The 19,682-nt window shown below is 45.1% G+C and overlaps 1 protein-coding gene across 1 annotated transcript in view; it reads left to right on the top strand.

The window, feature by feature from the left end:
- BIRC6 (baculoviral IAP repeat containing 6) overlaps positions 1-19,682 on the top strand; it is a 367,036-nt gene that overhangs the window by 93,264 nt on the left and 254,090 nt on the right. The window contains 9 exon segments of the mRNA XM_038745922.1: positions 3,571-3,720; positions 4,324-4,549; positions 6,217-6,377; positions 7,185-7,316; positions 12,504-12,635; positions 13,350-13,528; positions 17,343-17,476; positions 18,846-19,007; positions 19,126-19,257. Of these exon segments, the coding sequence (XP_038601850.1) occupies positions 3,571-3,720; positions 4,324-4,549; positions 6,217-6,377; positions 7,185-7,316; positions 12,504-12,635; positions 13,350-13,528; positions 17,343-17,476; positions 18,846-19,007; positions 19,126-19,257 (1,408 nt within the window).

The raw sequence follows: 19,682 nt of genomic DNA, 5'->3' as shown, positions 1-19,682 counted from the left end.
ATTAAACAGTCGTATTTATTGACGCTTACTGTGAGCAGAGCACTGTAGTGATCTCTTGGGAGAATGTGCAGTGCAGTAGAGTTGGTAGACACAGTCTCTGTCCGCCAAGGGTCTTACAGATGAGAGGGGGAAACAGACCTTAAAATTACAGGTGGATATGTACCTAAGGGCTGTGGGGTTGGGGTAAAGAATCAAAGCGGTTAAGGATTACAGACCCAAATGCATTGGTAGTGCAGAAGGGAGGGCACCTAGGGGAAATGGTGAGGGTTTTATTAGGTAAGACCATGAGGGAGATATAATTTGACTGGGGCTTTGAAGGTAGGGGGAGTGGAGGCCCGCTGGAAAGAAAGGGGAAGGAGTTCTGGGCCAGCGGGATGATGTGGGTAAAGGGTCAGTGGCCACCATATGAGATCGAGATGCGGAGAATATGTTGGTGTTAGAGGAGTAAAGTGAGCGGGCTGGGATGTAGAAGATAAGTGAGGTAAGGAGAAGGGGGATAGCTGAGTGAGGGTCTTAAAGGCCACGGTCCATCTCTGTTTGATGTGGAGGTGGATGGGCAATCATTGAAGGTTTACGAAGAGAGGGGATGCATCATCATCATCATCAATCGTATTTATTGAGCGCTTACTGTGTGCAGAGCACTGTACTAAGTGCTTGGGAAGTACAAATTGGCAACATATGGAGACAGTCCCTGCCCAACAGTGGGCTCACAGTCTAAAAGGGGGAGACAGAGAACAAAACCAAACATCCGAACAAAGTAAAATAAATAGAATAGATATGTACAAGTAAAATAAATAAATAAATAGAGTAATAAATATGTACAAACATATATACATGTATACAGGTGCTGTGGGGAAGGGAAGGAGGTAAGATGGGGAGATGGAGAAGGGGACGAGGGGAAGAGGAGGGAAGGGGCTCAGTCTGGGAAGGCCTCCTGGAGGAGGTGAGCTCTCAGTAGGGCCTTGAAGGGAGGAAGAGAGCTAGCTTGGCGGATGGGCAGAGGGAGGGCATTCCAGGCCCGGGGGATGACGTGGGCCGTGGGTCGATGGCGGGACAGGCGAGAACGAGGTACATGAACTGAGAGGCTTTTTTGTTTGTTTTGTTTTTTTTTTTTAAGAAAAATGATCCAGGCAAGAGAGGGAAATATTGACTGGAGAGAGGAGAAACAGGAGGCAGGGAGGTCAGCGAGGAGGTTGATGCAGTTGTCAGGGTGGGCTCTGTTGGGAGCTTGGATCAGCAAGATAGCAGTTTAGATGGAGAGAAAGGGTTGGATTCCAGACACGTTGTGAAACTAGAACCGACAGGATTTGGTAGCAAAACGAATATGAGAGTCGAATGAGAGAGGTGAGTCAAGGATAATGCCAAGGTTGTAAGCTAATGACAGGGAGGATGATGGTGTTATCTACAGTTATGGGAAAGTCTGGAGGGGGACGGGGTTTGGGAGGTAAGAAGGAGTTTTGTTTTGGGCATGAAAAGTTGGAGGTGTCAGTGGACATCCAAGTAGAGACCTCCCGAGGTCAGGTGGAACTGTGAGACTGCAGGGAGGAGAAAGATCAGGTAGATTTGGGAATCATCCATTAAAGATGGTATCTGAACCCATGGAAGTGAATGAGTCCTCCAAGGGAATGAGTGTAGATGGAGAAGAGAAGGGGACCCAGAACTGAGCCCTAAATTCCGCCAGCAGTGCTCTTTGGTGCACCAGAGAGGAGGAAGCATACTGTGCGTCGATGGTATTTCATTCATTCATTCATTCAATTGTATTTACTGAGTGCTTACTGTGTGCAGAGCACTGTACTAAGCGCTTGGGAAGTACAAGTTGGCAACATATAGAGACGGTCCCTACCCAACGGCGGGCTGACAGTGTAGAAGGGGGAGACAAACAACAAAACAAAACATATTAACAAAATAAAATAAATAGAATAAATATGTACAAATAAAATAAATACATAGAGTAAGAAATACTTACAAACATATACATATATACAGGTGCTGTGGGGAGGGAAAGGAGGTAAGGCGGGGGGATGGGGAAGGGGAGGAGGGGGAGAGGAAGGAAGGGGCTCAGTCTGGGAAGGCCTCCTGGAGGAGGTGAGCTCTCAGTAGGGCTTTGAAGGGAGGAAGAGAGCTAGCTTGGCGGATGGGCAGAGGGAGGGCATTCCAGGCCAGGGGGAGGACGTGGGCCGGGGGTCGATGGCGGGACAGGTGAGAATGAGGGACGGTGAGGAAGTTAGCGATGGCAGAGGAGCGGAGAGTGCGGGCTGGGCTGGAGAAGGACAGAAGGGAGGGGAGGTAGGAGGGGGCGAGGGGATGGACAGCCTTGAAGCCAAGCTGAGGGTTAGGGGAGCAAGAGGGTTATTTAATTCAGTGGAGAGGGCAGAGTTGAGGGTGTGGACTTGAGTATCTCTGTACCTCGATCTCATCTAGCTGGCCATTGACCCTTTACTCAAGTGAGGCATGATGACTTTGGAGAATCGGAGGGGGCTGAGAGATGGGAGGTCCCCGGAGGGCAACGGGACAGTGTTTTGAGAAGGGGATGTGTGGGAGAGAAGGCGAGTGAGGAGGTTGTACACTTGTGAGTTGGTGAGGAGTAAATGACTAGAGATGGTGAGATTGAGTGTGTGTCCAAGTTGGTGGAGTGGAGCAGGATGTTGGTGGAGTTGGAGTGAGAGAACACAGGCAGTGGGAAGATCTTCAGGAACAGCCATGTGGATAGTGAAGACCCAGAGGATCAGCGTAGGGAGGGAGAAATAGAGAAGAAAAGTTGGAGTTGGCATCTGGAGGGCAGTAGGTGACTGTGACCTACTGTGATGTGGGCTTCAAAGGGAGGGAAAGAGAGGGATGGTGGAGGTGGAATGGTGCAAATGTGGCACTGGGCCCTGCTGAGAGCTCACCTCCTCCAGGAGGCCTTCCCAGACTGAGCCCCTTCCTTCCTCTCCCCCTCGTCCCCCTCTCCATCCCCCCCATCTTACCTCCTTTCCTTCCCCACAGCACCTGTGTATATGTATATATGGTTGTACATATTTATTACTCTATTTATTTATTTATTTATTTATTTTACTTGTACATACCTATCCTATTTATTTTATTTTGTTAGTATGTTTGGTTTTGTTCTCTGTCTCCCCCTTTTAGACTGTGAGCCCACTGTTGGGTAGGGACTGTCTCTATATGCTGCCAATTTGTACTTCCCAAGCACTTAGTACAGTGCTCTGCACATAGTAAGCGCTCAATAAATACGATTGATGATGATGACTGGGGAGTGAGGAGGACGCCAACTCCTGACGGATGGGGGTGAGCGGGTGGGGGCCGAAGTGAACGGAGGGGGATGGGGGCGGCTCTGGGAAAGGACAGAGAAAGGGCGATTAGAGAAGGGGGATTGAGGAAGCACGTGAGGTCAAAGAGGTAGAGGGGTTTTAAGAGATAATTGTCCTTGACAGTGACAGTTTAATCTGCTAAAAGCACAAGAATGAAAGAGTGTTCCAGGAAGCTTTGACATTTTTCAGTTTAGCCGTGGGGATTTTTGAAAGGGCACTTGTAGGCAGCCACTCCTGCTAACGGATTTTCACCATCTGATAGGCGGAGAGCTTCATTTTCTCCAAATTGGCGGCACCTGCGATGACATCGACGAAGCTGATATTCTTGTGGATGGATCCCTGTCTAAAGGGGTTGAACAGTCATCAGAAGGCATCAAACCCATATCTAACCCTTCGAGCCCTGGAATTTCAGGTAAACTGTCGACATAAATGGTGATAACGATGCTTGAGGTTGAATTGTGGTCGTGCGCTTGTGCTGTAGGAAAGTGTTTTTCTTTTCACTTAGATATAATTATCTTATGTAGTAACTGACATCACCCTGGTCTTCGAAGTGTGATGTGTTTGTGACTGAACAGCCACGCAGGGGAGTGAGGGGGATAAATTCTATTAAAAGAATCAGGCAGAATGATCGGGGAGAAGGTGTAACCATTATTAGAGAGAAATTAAATTTGACAGTTTTAATTTAAAGGGATCCACAGAGCCCTGACATAAAAATGGTACTGTTCACCGAAATTGGGATTAAAAATATCGAATCCCCCTTCTAGACTGTGAGCTGTGAGCCCGTTGTTGGGTAGGGATTGTCTCTATTTGTTGCCTAATTGTACTTTCCAAGTGCTTAGATAAATACGATAAAATAAATATTCAAATAAATGTTCAATAAATACGATTGACTGATTAGTACAGTGCTCGGCGCACAGTAAGTGCTCAATAAGTACGATTGAATGATTGAATTCAAAATACTGAGTTTAAATGTTGTCGTTTTTCCCTCGCCCCGCACTGCTTGACGAACACTCAGGAGTCGATCTTTTGGTGGACCAACCGTTCTCCCTGGAAACCCTGACGTCCTTAGTGGAGCTCACCCGCTTCGAGACGTTAACCCCCCGCTTCTCGGCTACCGTCCCGCCGTGCTGGGTGGAAGTCCAGCAGGAGCAGCAGCAGCGGCGACACCCCCAGCACCTGCACCAACAACACCACGGGGACGCGGCCCAGCACACCCGAACATGGAAGCTGCAGACCGATGGGTAAAAACATTTCCTTGAGATGGCTAGTTTCTGCCCCCCCACAACCCCACAATATGGTTTTAAAGCCAACATAGGCAGGGGTTGATTCCTACCGACCCAAAAGACACTTCTCCACTGTTTCTTTTCGACCAAGGATGGGTTTGAATGGTGGCGCGCCCGCCTGTACCGATTTTGAGGGAACCTCGGCACGTGCAGGCGGAGGGCTGAGAGTGTGATAGAGTCCCCGGACTCTCCTGAACCATGCTCTCTTTCTCTCTCTCTTTCTCTTTCTCTCTGTCTTTGGCAGCTTGTCTGAATAACACTTGGCATTTCCGTCCGGCTCTCTAGTCCCCGATTAAGTGGTCGCAGCTCCCCCATTGCATGCTGTGGCTGGAATAGCGTCTCTATCTCGTACTCTTTTGTCTTGGATCAGTGGTCTCTTAAGCACACAGCTGGGGTTCTACCAACCCTCTAATAGCTTACTGTCCCGAGCGCTTAGTACAGCGCTCTGCACACAGGAAGTGATCTTTACATACTGTTGATTGATGAACTGAATGTTGTCTCTACCTCATGGTCTTCCATCTTGAACCAGTGTTCAGGGTTCTCGTGACTCAACAGCTGGGGTTCTCTCGACTATTTATGTACATAGTACTACATATATGCATACTATATATATGAGTAGACTGTGAGCCCACTGTTGGGTAGGGACTGTCTCTATATGTTGCCAATTTGTACTTCCCAGGCGCTTAGTACAGTGCTCTGCACATAGTAAGCACTCAATAAATACGATTGATGATGAGTATATATAATATATATAATGCTAGGTATATACTATATACACACTATACTCAAGTGTGTGTGTGTGTGTGTGTGTGTGTGTGTGTGTGAGCGAGCGAGAGAGAGTGAGTGAGTGAGCTCTCACCATGGACCATCAAGGAAGCCCCATTTGGGAAGGCAGTTACCTGAGAGTAAGGGATTAGATGAAAGTTAGGTATTACTACTAATCACTGTGAAGCATTTACACTTCCATGTGTAACAACGTAGGTGAAAAGACTGTGAGCCCCCCGTGGGACAATGTGATCACCTTGTATCCTCCCCAGCGCTTAGAACAGTGCTTTGCACATAGTAAGCGCTTAATAAATGCCATTAAAAAAAAAGATTCAGATATATCATTCATTCATTCAATCGTATTGAGCACTGTACTAAGCGCTTGGGAAGTACAAGTTGGCAACATATAGAGACGGTCCCTACCCAACAGCGGGCTCACGGTCTAGAAGGGGGAGACGGACAACAAAACAAAACGTGGACAGGTGTCAAGTCATCAGAATAAATAGAAGTAAATCTAGCGGCGCATCATTAACAAAATAAATAGTAATATCACTAGGGTATTGTAGTTCATTTTCAATTTCAGAACTAAACTCAAGAATCAGAAGTATTCTAGGTGATTAATAGTTAGAAGTTGGTAGTTCTGCATCTGGAAAACAGTGCGCTGTGCTCGTTCTCAACCTAGGCTCCCGTAAACTACGCACGGGCAGAACTAGTCCCTTCCGCTCCAGTTCTCCCTTCCCCAGCAAATGAATAAAAATCGATAGATACGAAAAGTAACGCAGTAATGTTGGTTTTATCTATAGATGGAAATTTTAAGTAGCAGCGTATGTATTCATTTTCTTTTTATCCTTGTTTGGCAGCAACAGCTGGGACGAACATGTCTTTGAGTTGGTTTTGCCCAAAGCCTGTATGGTCGGGCATGTCGACTTCAAATTTGTTTTGAATTCCAACATCACAAATATTCCACAGATACAAGTGACTCTACTGAAGAATAAAGCTCCAGGCCTAGGGAAGGTCAACGGTAAGAAGGAACACTTCCCTCTTTACAGGAGATTTTACATCATCGTTCATGTATCAGCAGTCTGTTTTCTTCCCAGGCAATGTTTGGATTCCTCTTGTCTCTTTCCTTCCCATTAGGCTTGCTTTGGAATGGGGAGGGAGAGAATGGGAGAGAAAGTTAGATGATTTATATATGGAAAAATTCCGTGATTTAGAATATTCAGCAATGCAGCTTGTGTGCGGATCTGAACCTTGTTCCTGCTCCCTTTGAACTGAAATCAGATAGTTCTCTTTCTAAGTCAGTTCCATATGTGAATTTAAGGTATAATATACTGGTTAGAAATTATTACAGTTAAGGGCAAAGCAATTATGTTTCTACTCTTAACAGTTAATTAAAAGGATTAGAGATAACTGTAGAATATTAGAACCGTGGAATAGTAAAAGAACTGGCAACAACCTGGGTGATTCGTATCTAAAGAAGTTTGTGGCCTTCAGAAGTATGTTCTTAAATTTAATAAACTACTCTGAATGCCCATGTTTGCATTCAGGATTGCCATGAAGTAAGAGCTTTGTTCCAAAGTGGAAAAAAATTGGGGCCGGTAGAAGATGTTTTTTTAAGCATAAAATTGTGTGAGGCGAAATAGTTGGAGAAAAATTTGAACAGACTCAACCTTTTTGATTTGAATCCCAATTCACATTTTATGTTATCTCTGACCAAAAGCACAGAAGGGATTAATTTTGAATGAAATTTAGCAGAAATGCAAAAATATACCCCTGCTATCTGAGGCATTTAAATAATATTAAATCTGCTCATGGTTTTATCCTCTAGAAGCAGCCGTTGATAGACAGATTACATTTCCTCTGTCTCCAGCCCTTAATATTGAAGTGGAACAAAATGGAAAGCCAGTTCTTGTTGATTTGAATGAAGAGATGCAGAACATGGATGTAGAAGAATCACAGTGTAAGTTAAATTCATTCATTCATTGTCGCATTTATTGAGCACTTACTGTGTGCAGAACACTGTACTAAGCGCTTGGGAAGTACAAGTTGGCAAAATATAGAGACGGTCCATACCCAACAATGGGCTCACAGTCTAGAAGGGGGGAATTGTTGCATTTAAGCAGTAACATGAAGACGTCAAGAATGGAATATGTATCAGAAAACCTCATTTAACTATGTATCAGAAATTGTATAGGCCTCATCTATTCATATAGCCGCATTTTCTTGAAACGTTTTTGTAGCATTCAAACACTTGGGGCTATTAGGCAGGCCATTTGAGAATTAAGTATAGCAATAAGAGGAAGACGAGAAAAAGTGGAAAGGAAGGGAGGAGAAAGAGAAAGGTAAGGGGACACATGAGACTGTATCTCTTATTTCTGTGGCACTTTCTCAAGTCCTGCATTCAAAAAGACAGTCAGTGAATTACCTCCTCTCCTCATTCCGTCCAACCTATGCTGTATTGTCTCTTCCTCAACCTTTTGCTGCTCGTAGTCCTCCAAGGATATCCCTGGCACAAAAAATGAACTTACTTACCCCTCAAAAATCAGGGTCGGTCAATTACCTGAGCAAATGCAGTGCTTCATTATTGGGGTGAAGTTAATATCTCTACCCTTATACTTTAGAGGCGTTTTATTCCACTTTTGACGATACAAGCATCCCTTTGGCTACAGTGAATCAGTGACATTTATCAAGCGCTTCCACTGTGCGTAGAGTTGGTAGATGGGATCCCGGCCCGCGAGGAACTTACGGTCTACAGAGGGAGACAGCATTAAAAGAAATTACAGATAGGGGAAATAGAGTATAAATAAGAGTATGGCTAGAAATTGTGGTATTTGTTACTTGCTTACAATATGTCAAGCAATTTTCTAATGGCTGGGGTAAATTCAAGCTAATCATCAATCGTATTTATTGAGGGCTTACTGTGTGCAGAGCACTGTACTAAGCGCTGAGCTAATGAGATTGGATGAAGTCCCTGCCCCGTACGGGGCTCACAGTCTAAGTAGGATGGACATCAGACATTGACTTGGCATTTTGCAGATGAGGAACTGAGCCACAGAGAACTGAAGTGACTTGGCCAAGGTCACACCGCAAAGTGTCCGGGCTGGGATTAGAACCTAGGTCCTAGGTCATGCGGCTTCTCACGTACGCTGTGGCCAACACGGAGTGAGGGCCAACAGGGGAAATCAGGGCATAGTCAGGGAAGGCCTCTTGGAGGAGATGTAAATTTAGGAGGGTTTTGCCTCTGCCCCTCCACCAAGCTAGCTCTCTTCCTCCCTTCAAGGCCCTGCTGAGAGCTCACCTCCTCCAGGAGGCCTTCCCAGACTGAGCCCCTTCCTTCCTCTCCCCCTCGTCCCCCTCTCCATCCCCCCATCTTACCTCCTTCCCTTCCCCACAGCACCTGTATATATGTATATATGGTTGTACGTATTTATTACTCTATTTATTTATTTATTTTACTTGTACATATCTATCTTATTTATTTTATTTTGTTGGTATGTTTGGTTTTGTTCTCCGTCTCCCCTTTTTAGACTGTGAGCCCACTGTTGGGTAGGGACTGTCTCTATGTGTTGCCAATTTGTACTTCCCAAGCGCTTAGTACAGTGCTCTGCACATAGTAAGCGCTCAATAAATACGATTGATGATAGATGATGATGATGATTGATGAAGGCAGGGAGATTGGTGGGCTGTTTTATGTAAAGAGGGAGGGAATTCCAGGCCCAAAGGAGGATGTGGGCAAAGGGTTGGCGGCGAGATAGTCAAGATTGAGGTAAAGAGAGTGGGTTGGTTTTAGAGAAGTGGAGTGTGTGGGTGGGTTGCAGTTGATGGGAGAGAGCCGATCGAGTGCCTTAAATGATCATGATGGCATTTATTAAGCACTTACTATGTACAAATCACTGTTGTAAGCGCTGGGGAGGTTACAAGGTGATCAGGTTGTAATAATAATAATAATGGCATTTATTAAGCGCTTACTATGTGCAAAGCACTGTTCTAAGCGCTGGGGAGGTTACAAAGTGATCAGGTTGTCCCACGGGGGGCTCACAGTCTTAATCCCCATTTTACAAATGAGGGAATTGAGGCACGGAGAAGTGAAGTGACTTGCCCAAAGCCACACAGCTGACTAGTGGAGGAGCTGGGATTTGAACCCATGACCTCTGACTCCAAAGCCCGGGCTCTTTCCACTGAGCCACGCTGCTTCTCTGGTGATCGTTATTCACCTTTATTGGTGCCGGGGGGGCGAGACCGGCCGAGTCCTCGGCCCGAGGGGGTGGGCAGCGTCCGTCGGTCCCGGGGTTGTCCCACGAAGGGCTAACAGTCTTAATCCCCATTTTACAGATGAGGTAACTAAGGCACAGAGAAGTTAAGTGACTTGCCCAAGGTCACACAGTTGACAAGTGGCAGAGCCGGGATTAGAACCCACCACCTCTGATTCCGAAACCCGGGAGGTTTTGTTTGAGGTGGAGTTGGATTGGCAACATTGGATTTACACTTTCAAGTCTGTCATGGATTTACGTGCTTGATGTGTTCCAAGCATGTGCTAAGTGCCGGTGTAGGTAAACGTATCAGACACAAACTCCCATAGTTTTGCCGATGAGGCCCAAGGTGGAGAAGTCATGTACAACTTGTACTTCCCAAGCGCTTAGTACAGTGCTCTGCACACAGTAAGCGCTCAATAAATACGACATTGATTGATTGATGTACCCCAGGAGGTCACACAGCGGGCGAGTGGCAGAGCTGGAACACAAGCACCGTTGGTGCTCTCTCAGTCCTGCTCTTGTTCTACTAGGCGTGGCACCCTTCGGGACATCTTGGCCCATGGAGGGAACACACCTATTGACGCCTGTGTATTGCACTCTCCCAAGTGCTTAATACAGTGCTCTGTCCACGGTAACTTCTCAGTAAATGCCAATGATGATGAAGATATCTAAGCAATCACATTTAAACCCTGCTCACTACTCAAAAATCTCCAGTGGCTACCAATCAATCTGCACATCAGGCAGAAACTCCTCCCCGCTGGGCTTCAAGGCTGTCCATCCCCTCGCCCCCTCCTACCTCACCTCCCTTCTCTCCTTCTCCAGCCCAGCCCGCACCCTCCGCTCCTCCGCCGCTAACCTCCTCACTGTACCTCGTTCTCGCCTGTCCCGCCATCGACCCCCGGCCCACGTCATCCCCCGGGCCTGGAATGCCCTCCCTCCCAACATCCGCCAAGCTAGCTCTCTTCCTCCCTTCAAGGCCCTACTGAGAGCTCACCTCTTCCAGGGGGCCTTCCCAGACTGAGCCCCTTCCTTCCTCTCCCCCTCGTCCCCCTCTCCGTCCCCCCCATCTTACCTCCTTCCCTTCCCCACAGCACCTGTATATATGGATGTATGTTTGTACATATTTATTACTCTATTTATTTATTTATTTTACTTGTACATATCTATTCAATTTATTTTATTTTATTAGTGTGTTTGGTTTAGTTCTCTGTCTCCCCCTTGTAGACTGTGAGCCCACTGTTGGGTAGGGACTGTCTCTATATGTTGCCAATTTGTACTTCCCAAGCGCTTAGTACAGTGCTCTGCACATAGTAAGCGCTCAATAAATGCGATTGATGATGATGATACTAGTATTAGTACTAGATGATCGTTGTAGCTCCGTCATCAGTAATATCATTTTTGACTGATATGCTTTGTAACTGATTTATTCCAGGCACAGTTCTTAAGCATAGCAGTAGAATTTCATCATCCACAGTTTTCTAACATTTTTCTAAACTCTTTTAAGTAAAGGTTCGTTACCGGTGAGAACCCGAAACCCTTTCAAAGCCTCTTTCTGTTAGTGTGTTTAAAGGGGTTAATGGTTAAGTATGTAGTGTGTCCATTTCGTAGACGTTTCCATTTAATATGGAATATATTTGCTAGGTCAGTGAAAGTGTAACATTGTATGACAGGCGAAAACTAGGCATTTGTAGTTCACACTGTGTGAATAGCTCAGTGTTTTGCAACTGTCTCAGTTGGTATGGGCAACTGTTGTTGAAGACTTCTGTAGAAAATATAGATAAATTGTGCAAATTATATATGAGTGGGAAGTAGCTTTCTGGAAGGTGGGCACCCTCAGACAAGTAACAGTGGCTCGGTGGAAAGAGCACGGGCTTGGGAATCAGAGGTCATGGGTTCAATCAATCAATCAATCAATCGTATTTATTGAGACCTTACTGTGTGCAGAGCACTGTACTAAGCCCATGGGAAGTCCAAGTTGGCAACATAGAGACAGTCCGTACCCAACAGTGGGCTTACAGTCTAAAAGCGGGAGACAGAGAACAAAACCAAGCATACTAACAAAATAAAATAAATAGAATAGATATGTACAAGTAAAATAAATAAATAAATAGAATAATAAATATGTACAAACATATATACATATATACAGGTGCCGTGGGGAAGGGAAGGAGGTAAGATGGGGGGGGGATGGAGAGGGGGACGAGGGGGAGAGGAAGGAAGGGGCTCAGCCAGGGAAGGCCTCCAAATTCTGGTTCAAATTCTGGCTCTGCCACTTGTCAGCTGTGTGACTGTGGGCAAGTCACTTACCTTCTCTGTGCCTCAGTTACCTCATCTGTAAAGTGGGGATTGAGACTGTGAGCCCCATGTGGGACAACCTGCTTACCTTGTACCCCCCCAGCACTTAGAACAGTGTTTGGTACATAGTAAGCGCTTAACAAATGCTATTATTATTATTATTACAATTCTTCTTCTTCTTCTTATTATTGCCTTGGCATGCTGACTATCCTTTGGTAGCTTTCTGTAGTGTTTTGCTGGGAAATTATATCAACTCATAATTTATTTTATGGTATTTGAGCCCTTACTGTGTGCCAGGACTGTTCTAAGTGCTGGGTTAGGTAATAATAATGGTGTTTGTTAAGTATTTACTATGTGCCAGGCACTGTAGGTTGGACACAGTCCCACCTGGAGCTTACTGTTTTAATCCCCATTTTACAGATGAGGGAACTGAGGCCTACAGAAATGAACTGACCAGCCCAAGGTCAAACAGACAAGTGATCCCTAGGCCCCTGCTCTGTCCACTAGACCATGATACTTCTCTCATTTAATCCTTTAGAAACCTTTTAGTATTTGCAGAGTACTTAAAAATGAAAACCATTTTTTTTTCCCGCTTCCAGGTCTGAGATTGTGCCCATTTTTAGAAGACCATAAGGAAGATATCTTATGTGGTCCAGTTTGGCTGGCTAGTGGCCTTGATCTATCGGGACACGCTGGGATGTTGACATTAACGAGTCCTAAACTTGTTAAAGGTAAATGAGTATGGTTTGGCAAAGAATGGGGAGACCCAGATCTCTTCCAGATTCTTTCAATTTACTTGTCATTTTGCTGTGCATGTGGCTTTTAGACAGTCATCACCTGTTTAGGCAGAGTTTTTCTGTCTGAAAATGGTAATTACAGACCTAGCTGGCTGAGGTGGTGAGCTAATTCATGGTTGTGGAAGCGCTTAAAAGCACCACTGTTGGGAAACTGAACATTTTATAGGGACCACGAACAGAAAAGGTTGTAAACCTTTGAAAACAGAACAGAAAAGGTTGTTAAATCGTAGTATCACCATGTTTTCTGTCAGTGTCTTTGTGTTATGTGCTCCTTATCAGGCTGTTGCTGGTTTGTGCCTGTCACTTCAGCCAGAGATAACAGCCCGGGTACAGTTGTTTTATAATAGCTGCTTGATGTAAAGCTCCATTCAAAGGTGGGTGCCATGTGGTGGGTTCTGCCAGACCCCTCATTTTCCAACCCTTTCTAACTCCAACGAGGCACCTTCACTTTCTGTTCAATCAAGCGGTTAAACCTTCATTGTATTTTTTGTGAAATTGTCTGTTACTTGGAAACCGGATCAGCTGTGTCCTCCCTCCTAGAATTTGGAATGTGAAAGCATTGGCGTGCTTTCTTGGGCTTTTGGGCCAAAAAGAAGTTTACATTTAGTAAACTGCAAAGATGATTCCCTCCTACTTTTCTTCCCCTAGGAATGGCGGGAGGCAAATACCGTTCATTTTTAATCCACGTCAAAGCCTTGAATGAGAGAGGAGCAGAAGATATCTGTAACGGCGGCATCCGTCCCGTCGTTAGAATTCCATCTCTGAAACCGCAGAGTAGCAAGGGACATTCTCTGGCTTCATTACTGGCAAAAGTTGCAGCAGGAAAGGTATGGAAAGCATGCATTTATTAAGTATGTCAAAACACTACCGCGCCTGTCAGTCGAAAGATCCTTCGGCCTCGTCGTTTCTCAGAAACTGACTCCTGTGATTTTTGGGTCATGGACTTCCCTTCTTTGTCCTCTGGTTTTTGGATATAAACCATGAATGATGGTAATTGCCCACACTGGGAAACAGCTAGGGAGTTCAGACATATTAGTAGAGAAGTTTGACCTTTGGGAGAGAAATTTACTCTGTTAATGCAGTTTGGTTGAATAGACATCAAATAGACATCTTTTATATGGTATTTAAGCACTTACTATGTGCCAGGCACAGGCTTACATTTTACAAATGAGTTCATTGAGGTACAGAGAAGTTAAGTAACTCACTCTAAGTCACACAGCCGACAAGGAGCTAGGATTAGAACCCAGGTCCTCGGACTCTTAGGCCCATGCTCTTTGCCCAAAGGGGCGCTGCCTCCCTGATTTGTGTTTTGAAACTATCCCATCCGGATTTTTATCGGTGTTATTTATTGAGCTCTCACTGAATGCCCAACACTGCAGTGCTTGAGAGAGTGTGATAAAGGTAGCTATCATCTTCACCCTCAAGGAGCTTATGATCTAGACTGGGGAGACAGACCCTGTAAATCACCAAAATTATATATGGCTAGGAAGGAGAAGTGAAAGCGGCTATAGCCGAGTACTAGTAGTGTAGTATTAAGCACTTACTTTTTTATTCATATTAATGTCTGTCTCCCCCTCTAGACTGTAAACGCGGTATGGGCTGGGAACGTGTCTGCTTCTTCTGTTGTATTGAGAAGCAGCGTGGCTCATTGGAAAGAGCACGGGCTTTGGAGTCAGAGGTCATGGGTTCAAATCCCGGCTCTGCCAATTGTCAGCTGTGTGACTTTGGGCAAGTCACTTAACTTCTCTGGGCCTCAGTTACCTCATCTATAAAAAGGGGATTAAGACTTTGAGCCCCCTGTGGGACAACCTGATCACCTTGTAACCTCCCCGGCACTTAGAACAGTGCTCTGTACATAGTAAGCACTTAATAAATGCCATCATTATTATCATTATTACTCTCCTAAGCGCTTAGTACAGTGTTCTGCACACTGTAAGTGCTCAATGAATGTAGTGGTGGCAGAGCACCTGTAGTAAGCGCTGGGAGAGAATGCACAGGTCGGGGAGGGCTTGGAGACAGACCCAAGCAGGAATGAAGAAACATTAATGCACAGCACAGGAGATACACAAAATAAAAATAGGATCAGTATGGAGCTGTGTCTAGAGGAGCAGAATTTTCCAGCTGCTCCGGGGGCTCAGGCTTCGGGGCACCTCCGCAACCACCAGGCTTCCCGGGGTTTGTTGAGGCTTCATGCTATGGGGGAGTATGGAAGTGTTTTTTTCCCCCCACCTTGATGAGCCCAGAGAATACCCAGGAGCAGGGACCCTCAGGGAGTGCTTAAGTAATAGGGTGTGTAGGTTGATACGTTCCAGAGTGTTGGTTTCACGGTCAAACAAAGCCTCAGACAGTGCCCAGCTGAAAACCCAGCACTCAGTCGTTGCGACAGTCCAGCGTGTCTGTCCCTTTAAGCAATAAATAGCATCATAAGCAATGAGAGACAAGAAGGCAAAAGGGAAAACAGCCCCAGGTGTTGTAAAACTTAAGCATAACAATAGAAGGGAGAATCTTTGTGGGTACAGTGTTGCTGGCAGAGTGGGCATTCCATTGAGGGGGTCTTCAGCCATACACATGCTCATAGTTGAACTTTTAGACTGTGAGCCCACTGTTGGGTAGGGACTGTCTCTATATGTTGCCAACTTGTACTTCCCAAGCGCTTAGTACAGTGCTCTGCACACAGTAAGCGCTCAATAAATACGATTGATTGATTGATTGAGTAGACAGAGGACAGTCAGCCAATCAGTGGTATGTTCTCGAGGACTTACAGTGTGCAGAGCGCTCTCCTAACTACTTGGGAGAACACCGTACAGTAAAGTTGGTAGTGCTCAAATCAATACAATTGATCTATTGATCGGCATCATCCCTGCCCTCAAGAAGTTTGCCACGTAGCCTGCAGTCATCTATACAGGAAGGTGTTTGTGAGTACGTAAGCGTGCGATTGACGTAGAAATGCCGATGTGGAGGGAGAGTAGAGGAGAAATTAATTGGGGAAGACCTCCTGGAGGAGATGAGATGTCAACGGGACTTTGATGAGCGGGAGTGCCGTGGTCCGTCAGGTTGAATTCTAAATAGAAAGGAGGACGGGAGCAGGGTGTTGGAGCCATATGGAAGAGAACTAGGCAGAGAAGAACAAAACTGGTAGACTAAGTTGTCATGTAGAGGGGAGACTTTACCCAGTTTTTAGTTACCAATCCCTCATATGATGGGAGGTGTACAAGATTGGACCTTATGGTTGTACTTCCCCTGTAAAGCATGCAACAGGGGAGGGAATAGCTTCATTTTTTTATCTAAGTAATTTGTGAGTTTTGATTCACTCTGTGCCAGGCACTGTACTCAGTTCTGGAGGAGGTGCAAGCTAATCAGATTGGACACAGTCCATGTCTCATGTGGGGCTCACAGTCTTAATCCTCATTGTACGGATGAGGAACTGAGGCACAGAGAAGCTGTTTTGTTATTTTTTGTGGTGTTAGCTAAACACTGTGTTTAAGGTACTGTTCTAAGCGCTGGGGTAGATTCAAGGTAATCAGGTTGAATACAGTTCATGTCCCACATTGAGCTCACAGGTTTAGTCCCCATTTCACAGATGAGGCAGCTGAGGCACAGTGAAGTGATTTGCCCAAGGTCACACATAAAAGTGTCAGAGCGGGATTAGAACCCAGGTCCTTCTGACTCCCAGCTCCGTGCTGTTTCCGCTAGGCCACAGTGCTTCTAACGTTACCACTGTTAGTCCTCATAGAATGACTTATTTTCATACCATTTTAAAAACTCTTTGGAATTTAAAGTGGCCAGTTTTTTAAACTCCCATAACTCTTTGAAAATCTCCTCAGAATTATAAATCAATCAATCGTATTGAGCGCTTACTGTGTGCAGAGCACTGTACTAAGCGCTTGGGAAGTACAAGTTGGCAACATATAGAGACGGTCCCTACCCAACAGTGGGCTCACAGTCCATAAAGGTTTGGAACCTGGAAAAACGTGGCATAGAGAGTATCATGTTACTAGGCCAGGCATTTTTAAAAATCAAGATGTGCTCTGGTCCACTCCAGGTGGCATGATGTAATTACGTAACGATGCCATATGTTGTCAACCAACCCGGACTCTGAAACTGCTGGCCCAGCTACATGTGCCGGGGTCCCATTTCTGAGTGAACGGTGGGATCCAGGGAAGTTCTCTGAACCCTGCCCCTAGAAAAGGGACCATTGGTCGCCCCACAGCTGTAACAGTAGGATTCAGCTGGGAAGGTCACTGAAAATAATTGCCATTCCGTTTTGCATCCTGCGCCTCCCAGCTGGGATTTTCTTATTTTTAGCAACCGGATGAGAAGGGGGCGATGGCCTAAGCAAAGAGGCGGTTCACTCCGAGTCAGAATGTTTGTAATAACCTACTTTTAACCCAGCAAATGTGCTCTGAAAGCAAGCACTTCAGAAACTTTTTTGGAACACTCAAGGGAACCACAATTTTGTTCCCAATATCCACCATGTAACGCAGTTCCGTAAGTGAATAGAAATGATGAAATGTATTTTTGTCGGGAGTATGTTGGGTATAGTTTTAACACGCAAGTGGTTTCTCCTGTCTTGGTTGATGCATAAAGCTAACAGTCAGGAAATCTTTATCGACGATATTTGTATTTCTTCTGAATAATAAGGAAAAGTCATCTGCAAGTAAAAGTGAAACCAGTAGTTCTTCCCGAAAATCCGAAAATCTCCGCGGCTGTGATTTACTTCAAGAAGTTTCGGTTACTATTCGGAGATTCAAGAAAACGGCAATTTCTAAGGAACGGTAAGTTTTAATGGCCTCGACATCTGAGGAACTGAAAAGATGTCAATATTCTTTATCCTTTTCTTGAAGTGATATTGTATCACATGTTAGCAGCTGTACTTACTCTGTTTCAATCAACAGAGTATTATTAGTGGTATTTATTGAGCACTTAGTCTGGGCTGGGTACTGCACTAAGTGATCAGGAAGGTACACTAGAACAGGTGAACCCAATCTCTGCTCTCAAAGGTCTTACAGCCTCGTCGGGGAAGACCAACATTAAAATAAATTACATGTAAGGGAGGCAACTGAATGTAAGGATAGCATGTATGTACTGTGTGGTTGAGGATCTGTTTGGGACGAGTGCATGGGTAAGGCAATAGGGTGGGGAATGAGAGCTTAATCGGGAGATAATATTTTTGTAGGGATGTGAAGTTGGGAATAGGGGTGGTCTGTTGGATATGAAGGAGGAGAGCGTTCTAGGCAGGAGGAAGAGGGTGAAGAAGGGAGAGAGACAGGAGTGAGATACAATGAGTAGCTTGGTTTTTGAAGGAGTGAAGTGTGTGGGCTGGGTTATAGTGAGAGAGGATAAGGATTAGGAGGGGGAGATTGCTGATGGAGTGCTTTGAATCTGCAGAGGTGTTTTTGCCTGAAGAGATGGATGGACAACCTTTGGAGGTCCTTGAGTCGGGAGACGTGCACAAGATGATTTTTTAAGAGACATGGTCTGGGCAGTAGAGTGAAGTTTGGACTGGAGAGGGGAGAGGCAGGAGGCAGGGAAGTCTGCGAGGAGATTAACGCAATAGTCAGGGTGAGATATGACAAGTGCTTGAAGCAGTGTGGAATCGATTAATGAATCAGTGGTATTTATTGAGGGCATTCTGTATGCGGAGCACTGTGCTAGACGTTTGGGAGGGTTCAGTGCAGTAGAGTTGGTAGTACAGTGCTCTGCACACAGTAAGCGCTCAGTAAATACGATTGATTGATTGATTGATGGGTAGACATGATCCGTGCCCACAAGGAGCTTTCAGTCAAGAGTGAGCAGTAGACGTGCAAATCAATTACATAAAGGGGGGAATTCTCAATTGGTCATTCTCCAAACACCATCCATGTTTTTCATATTATGTGGCATTTAAAATCCTATATGTCTGTCGTGCTTTAGGTCCTTATTCTGAAGTATTATGAAAGTTTTATTTAAAAAAAAAACCTAGGTTTTCAATATTCGAGCCCAAAAATGTGCCTTAAGGGAATTCTTCAGACATTTCAAACCATTGATTTACATTGTGGGTGATTTTAAGTGAAACCCCACCACCATTTGCCTGGCCCCTGTTCAATTTTTTTGGTAGCAGATTCCTTTTCAGTGGCTGAACTTCCAACATTTTTCATTCCCTAGAGTTCAGCGTTGTGCCATGTTGCAGTTTTCAGAATTCCACGAGAAGCTCCTTAACACACTCTGCAGAAAGGCGGATGATGGTCTGACTACGGAACACGCTCAGAGCCTTGTGTTGGATACCTTGTGTTGGTTGGCTGGAGTACATTCCAATGGACCTGGAAGGTAAAAGAAAACTGTGGATTAAGTGCGTGTCTTGTTTTTCAGCGTCCAGAGTGGGAGACTGTCTTTCTGTTGGAGCTTTCTGTTTGGCGGCTAAATTTGGGATGCTTATATTTTTCAGCTCAAAGGAAGGAAATGAGAGTTTGCTCTCCAAAACCCGTAAATGCCTCCCAGATATCGTACGGGTGTGCTTCTTTGAGGCAGGACGAAGCATAGCCCACAAATGTGCACGGTTCTTGGCATTATGCATAAGGTTGGTTCGCTTTCTTTTAATTGGGAAGTTTCTGCTGGCCTGTGCCTATTGATTTTTGTTGGTAACTGAGTCTGAGATTTTTTCCCTTCCTTTATAATTGTTTTAAAATGCACGTTGAAGAAATATCAAGATCATTATTGTCTATTTGGTCTACAGTGGGCAGTTGACAGTTTGTCAAAACCATTTTCAGAGTCCTCATAGGGACATTGGCGGTTAATGTAGTCTTTATGAAAACCTCGAGTTGTTTGCAGAGATGTTGCCATGTGAAAAAGGAGGCCATATTGTTCATCTGAAAACCATAAAGAAGTCCGGTCCATTCTTGATTGGGTTTAGAGAGCTCCAAAGAATCCCACACCTCTTCACCTGCTTCTAATCGCCCAATTGTTTGCATTTCTGTAGTCCTTAATTTGCAGAGTGTACTGTAT

The sequence above is a fragment of the Tachyglossus aculeatus genome, chromosome 1, assembly GCF_015852505.1.
Source record: "Tachyglossus aculeatus isolate mTacAcu1 chromosome 1, mTacAcu1.pri, whole genome shotgun sequence".
NCBI classification, from domain to species: Eukaryota; Metazoa; Chordata; class Mammalia; order Monotremata; family Tachyglossidae; genus Tachyglossus; species Tachyglossus aculeatus.
Note: the sequence above shows the minus strand (reverse complement) of the source record. Positions and strands in the feature narration are given on the sequence as shown.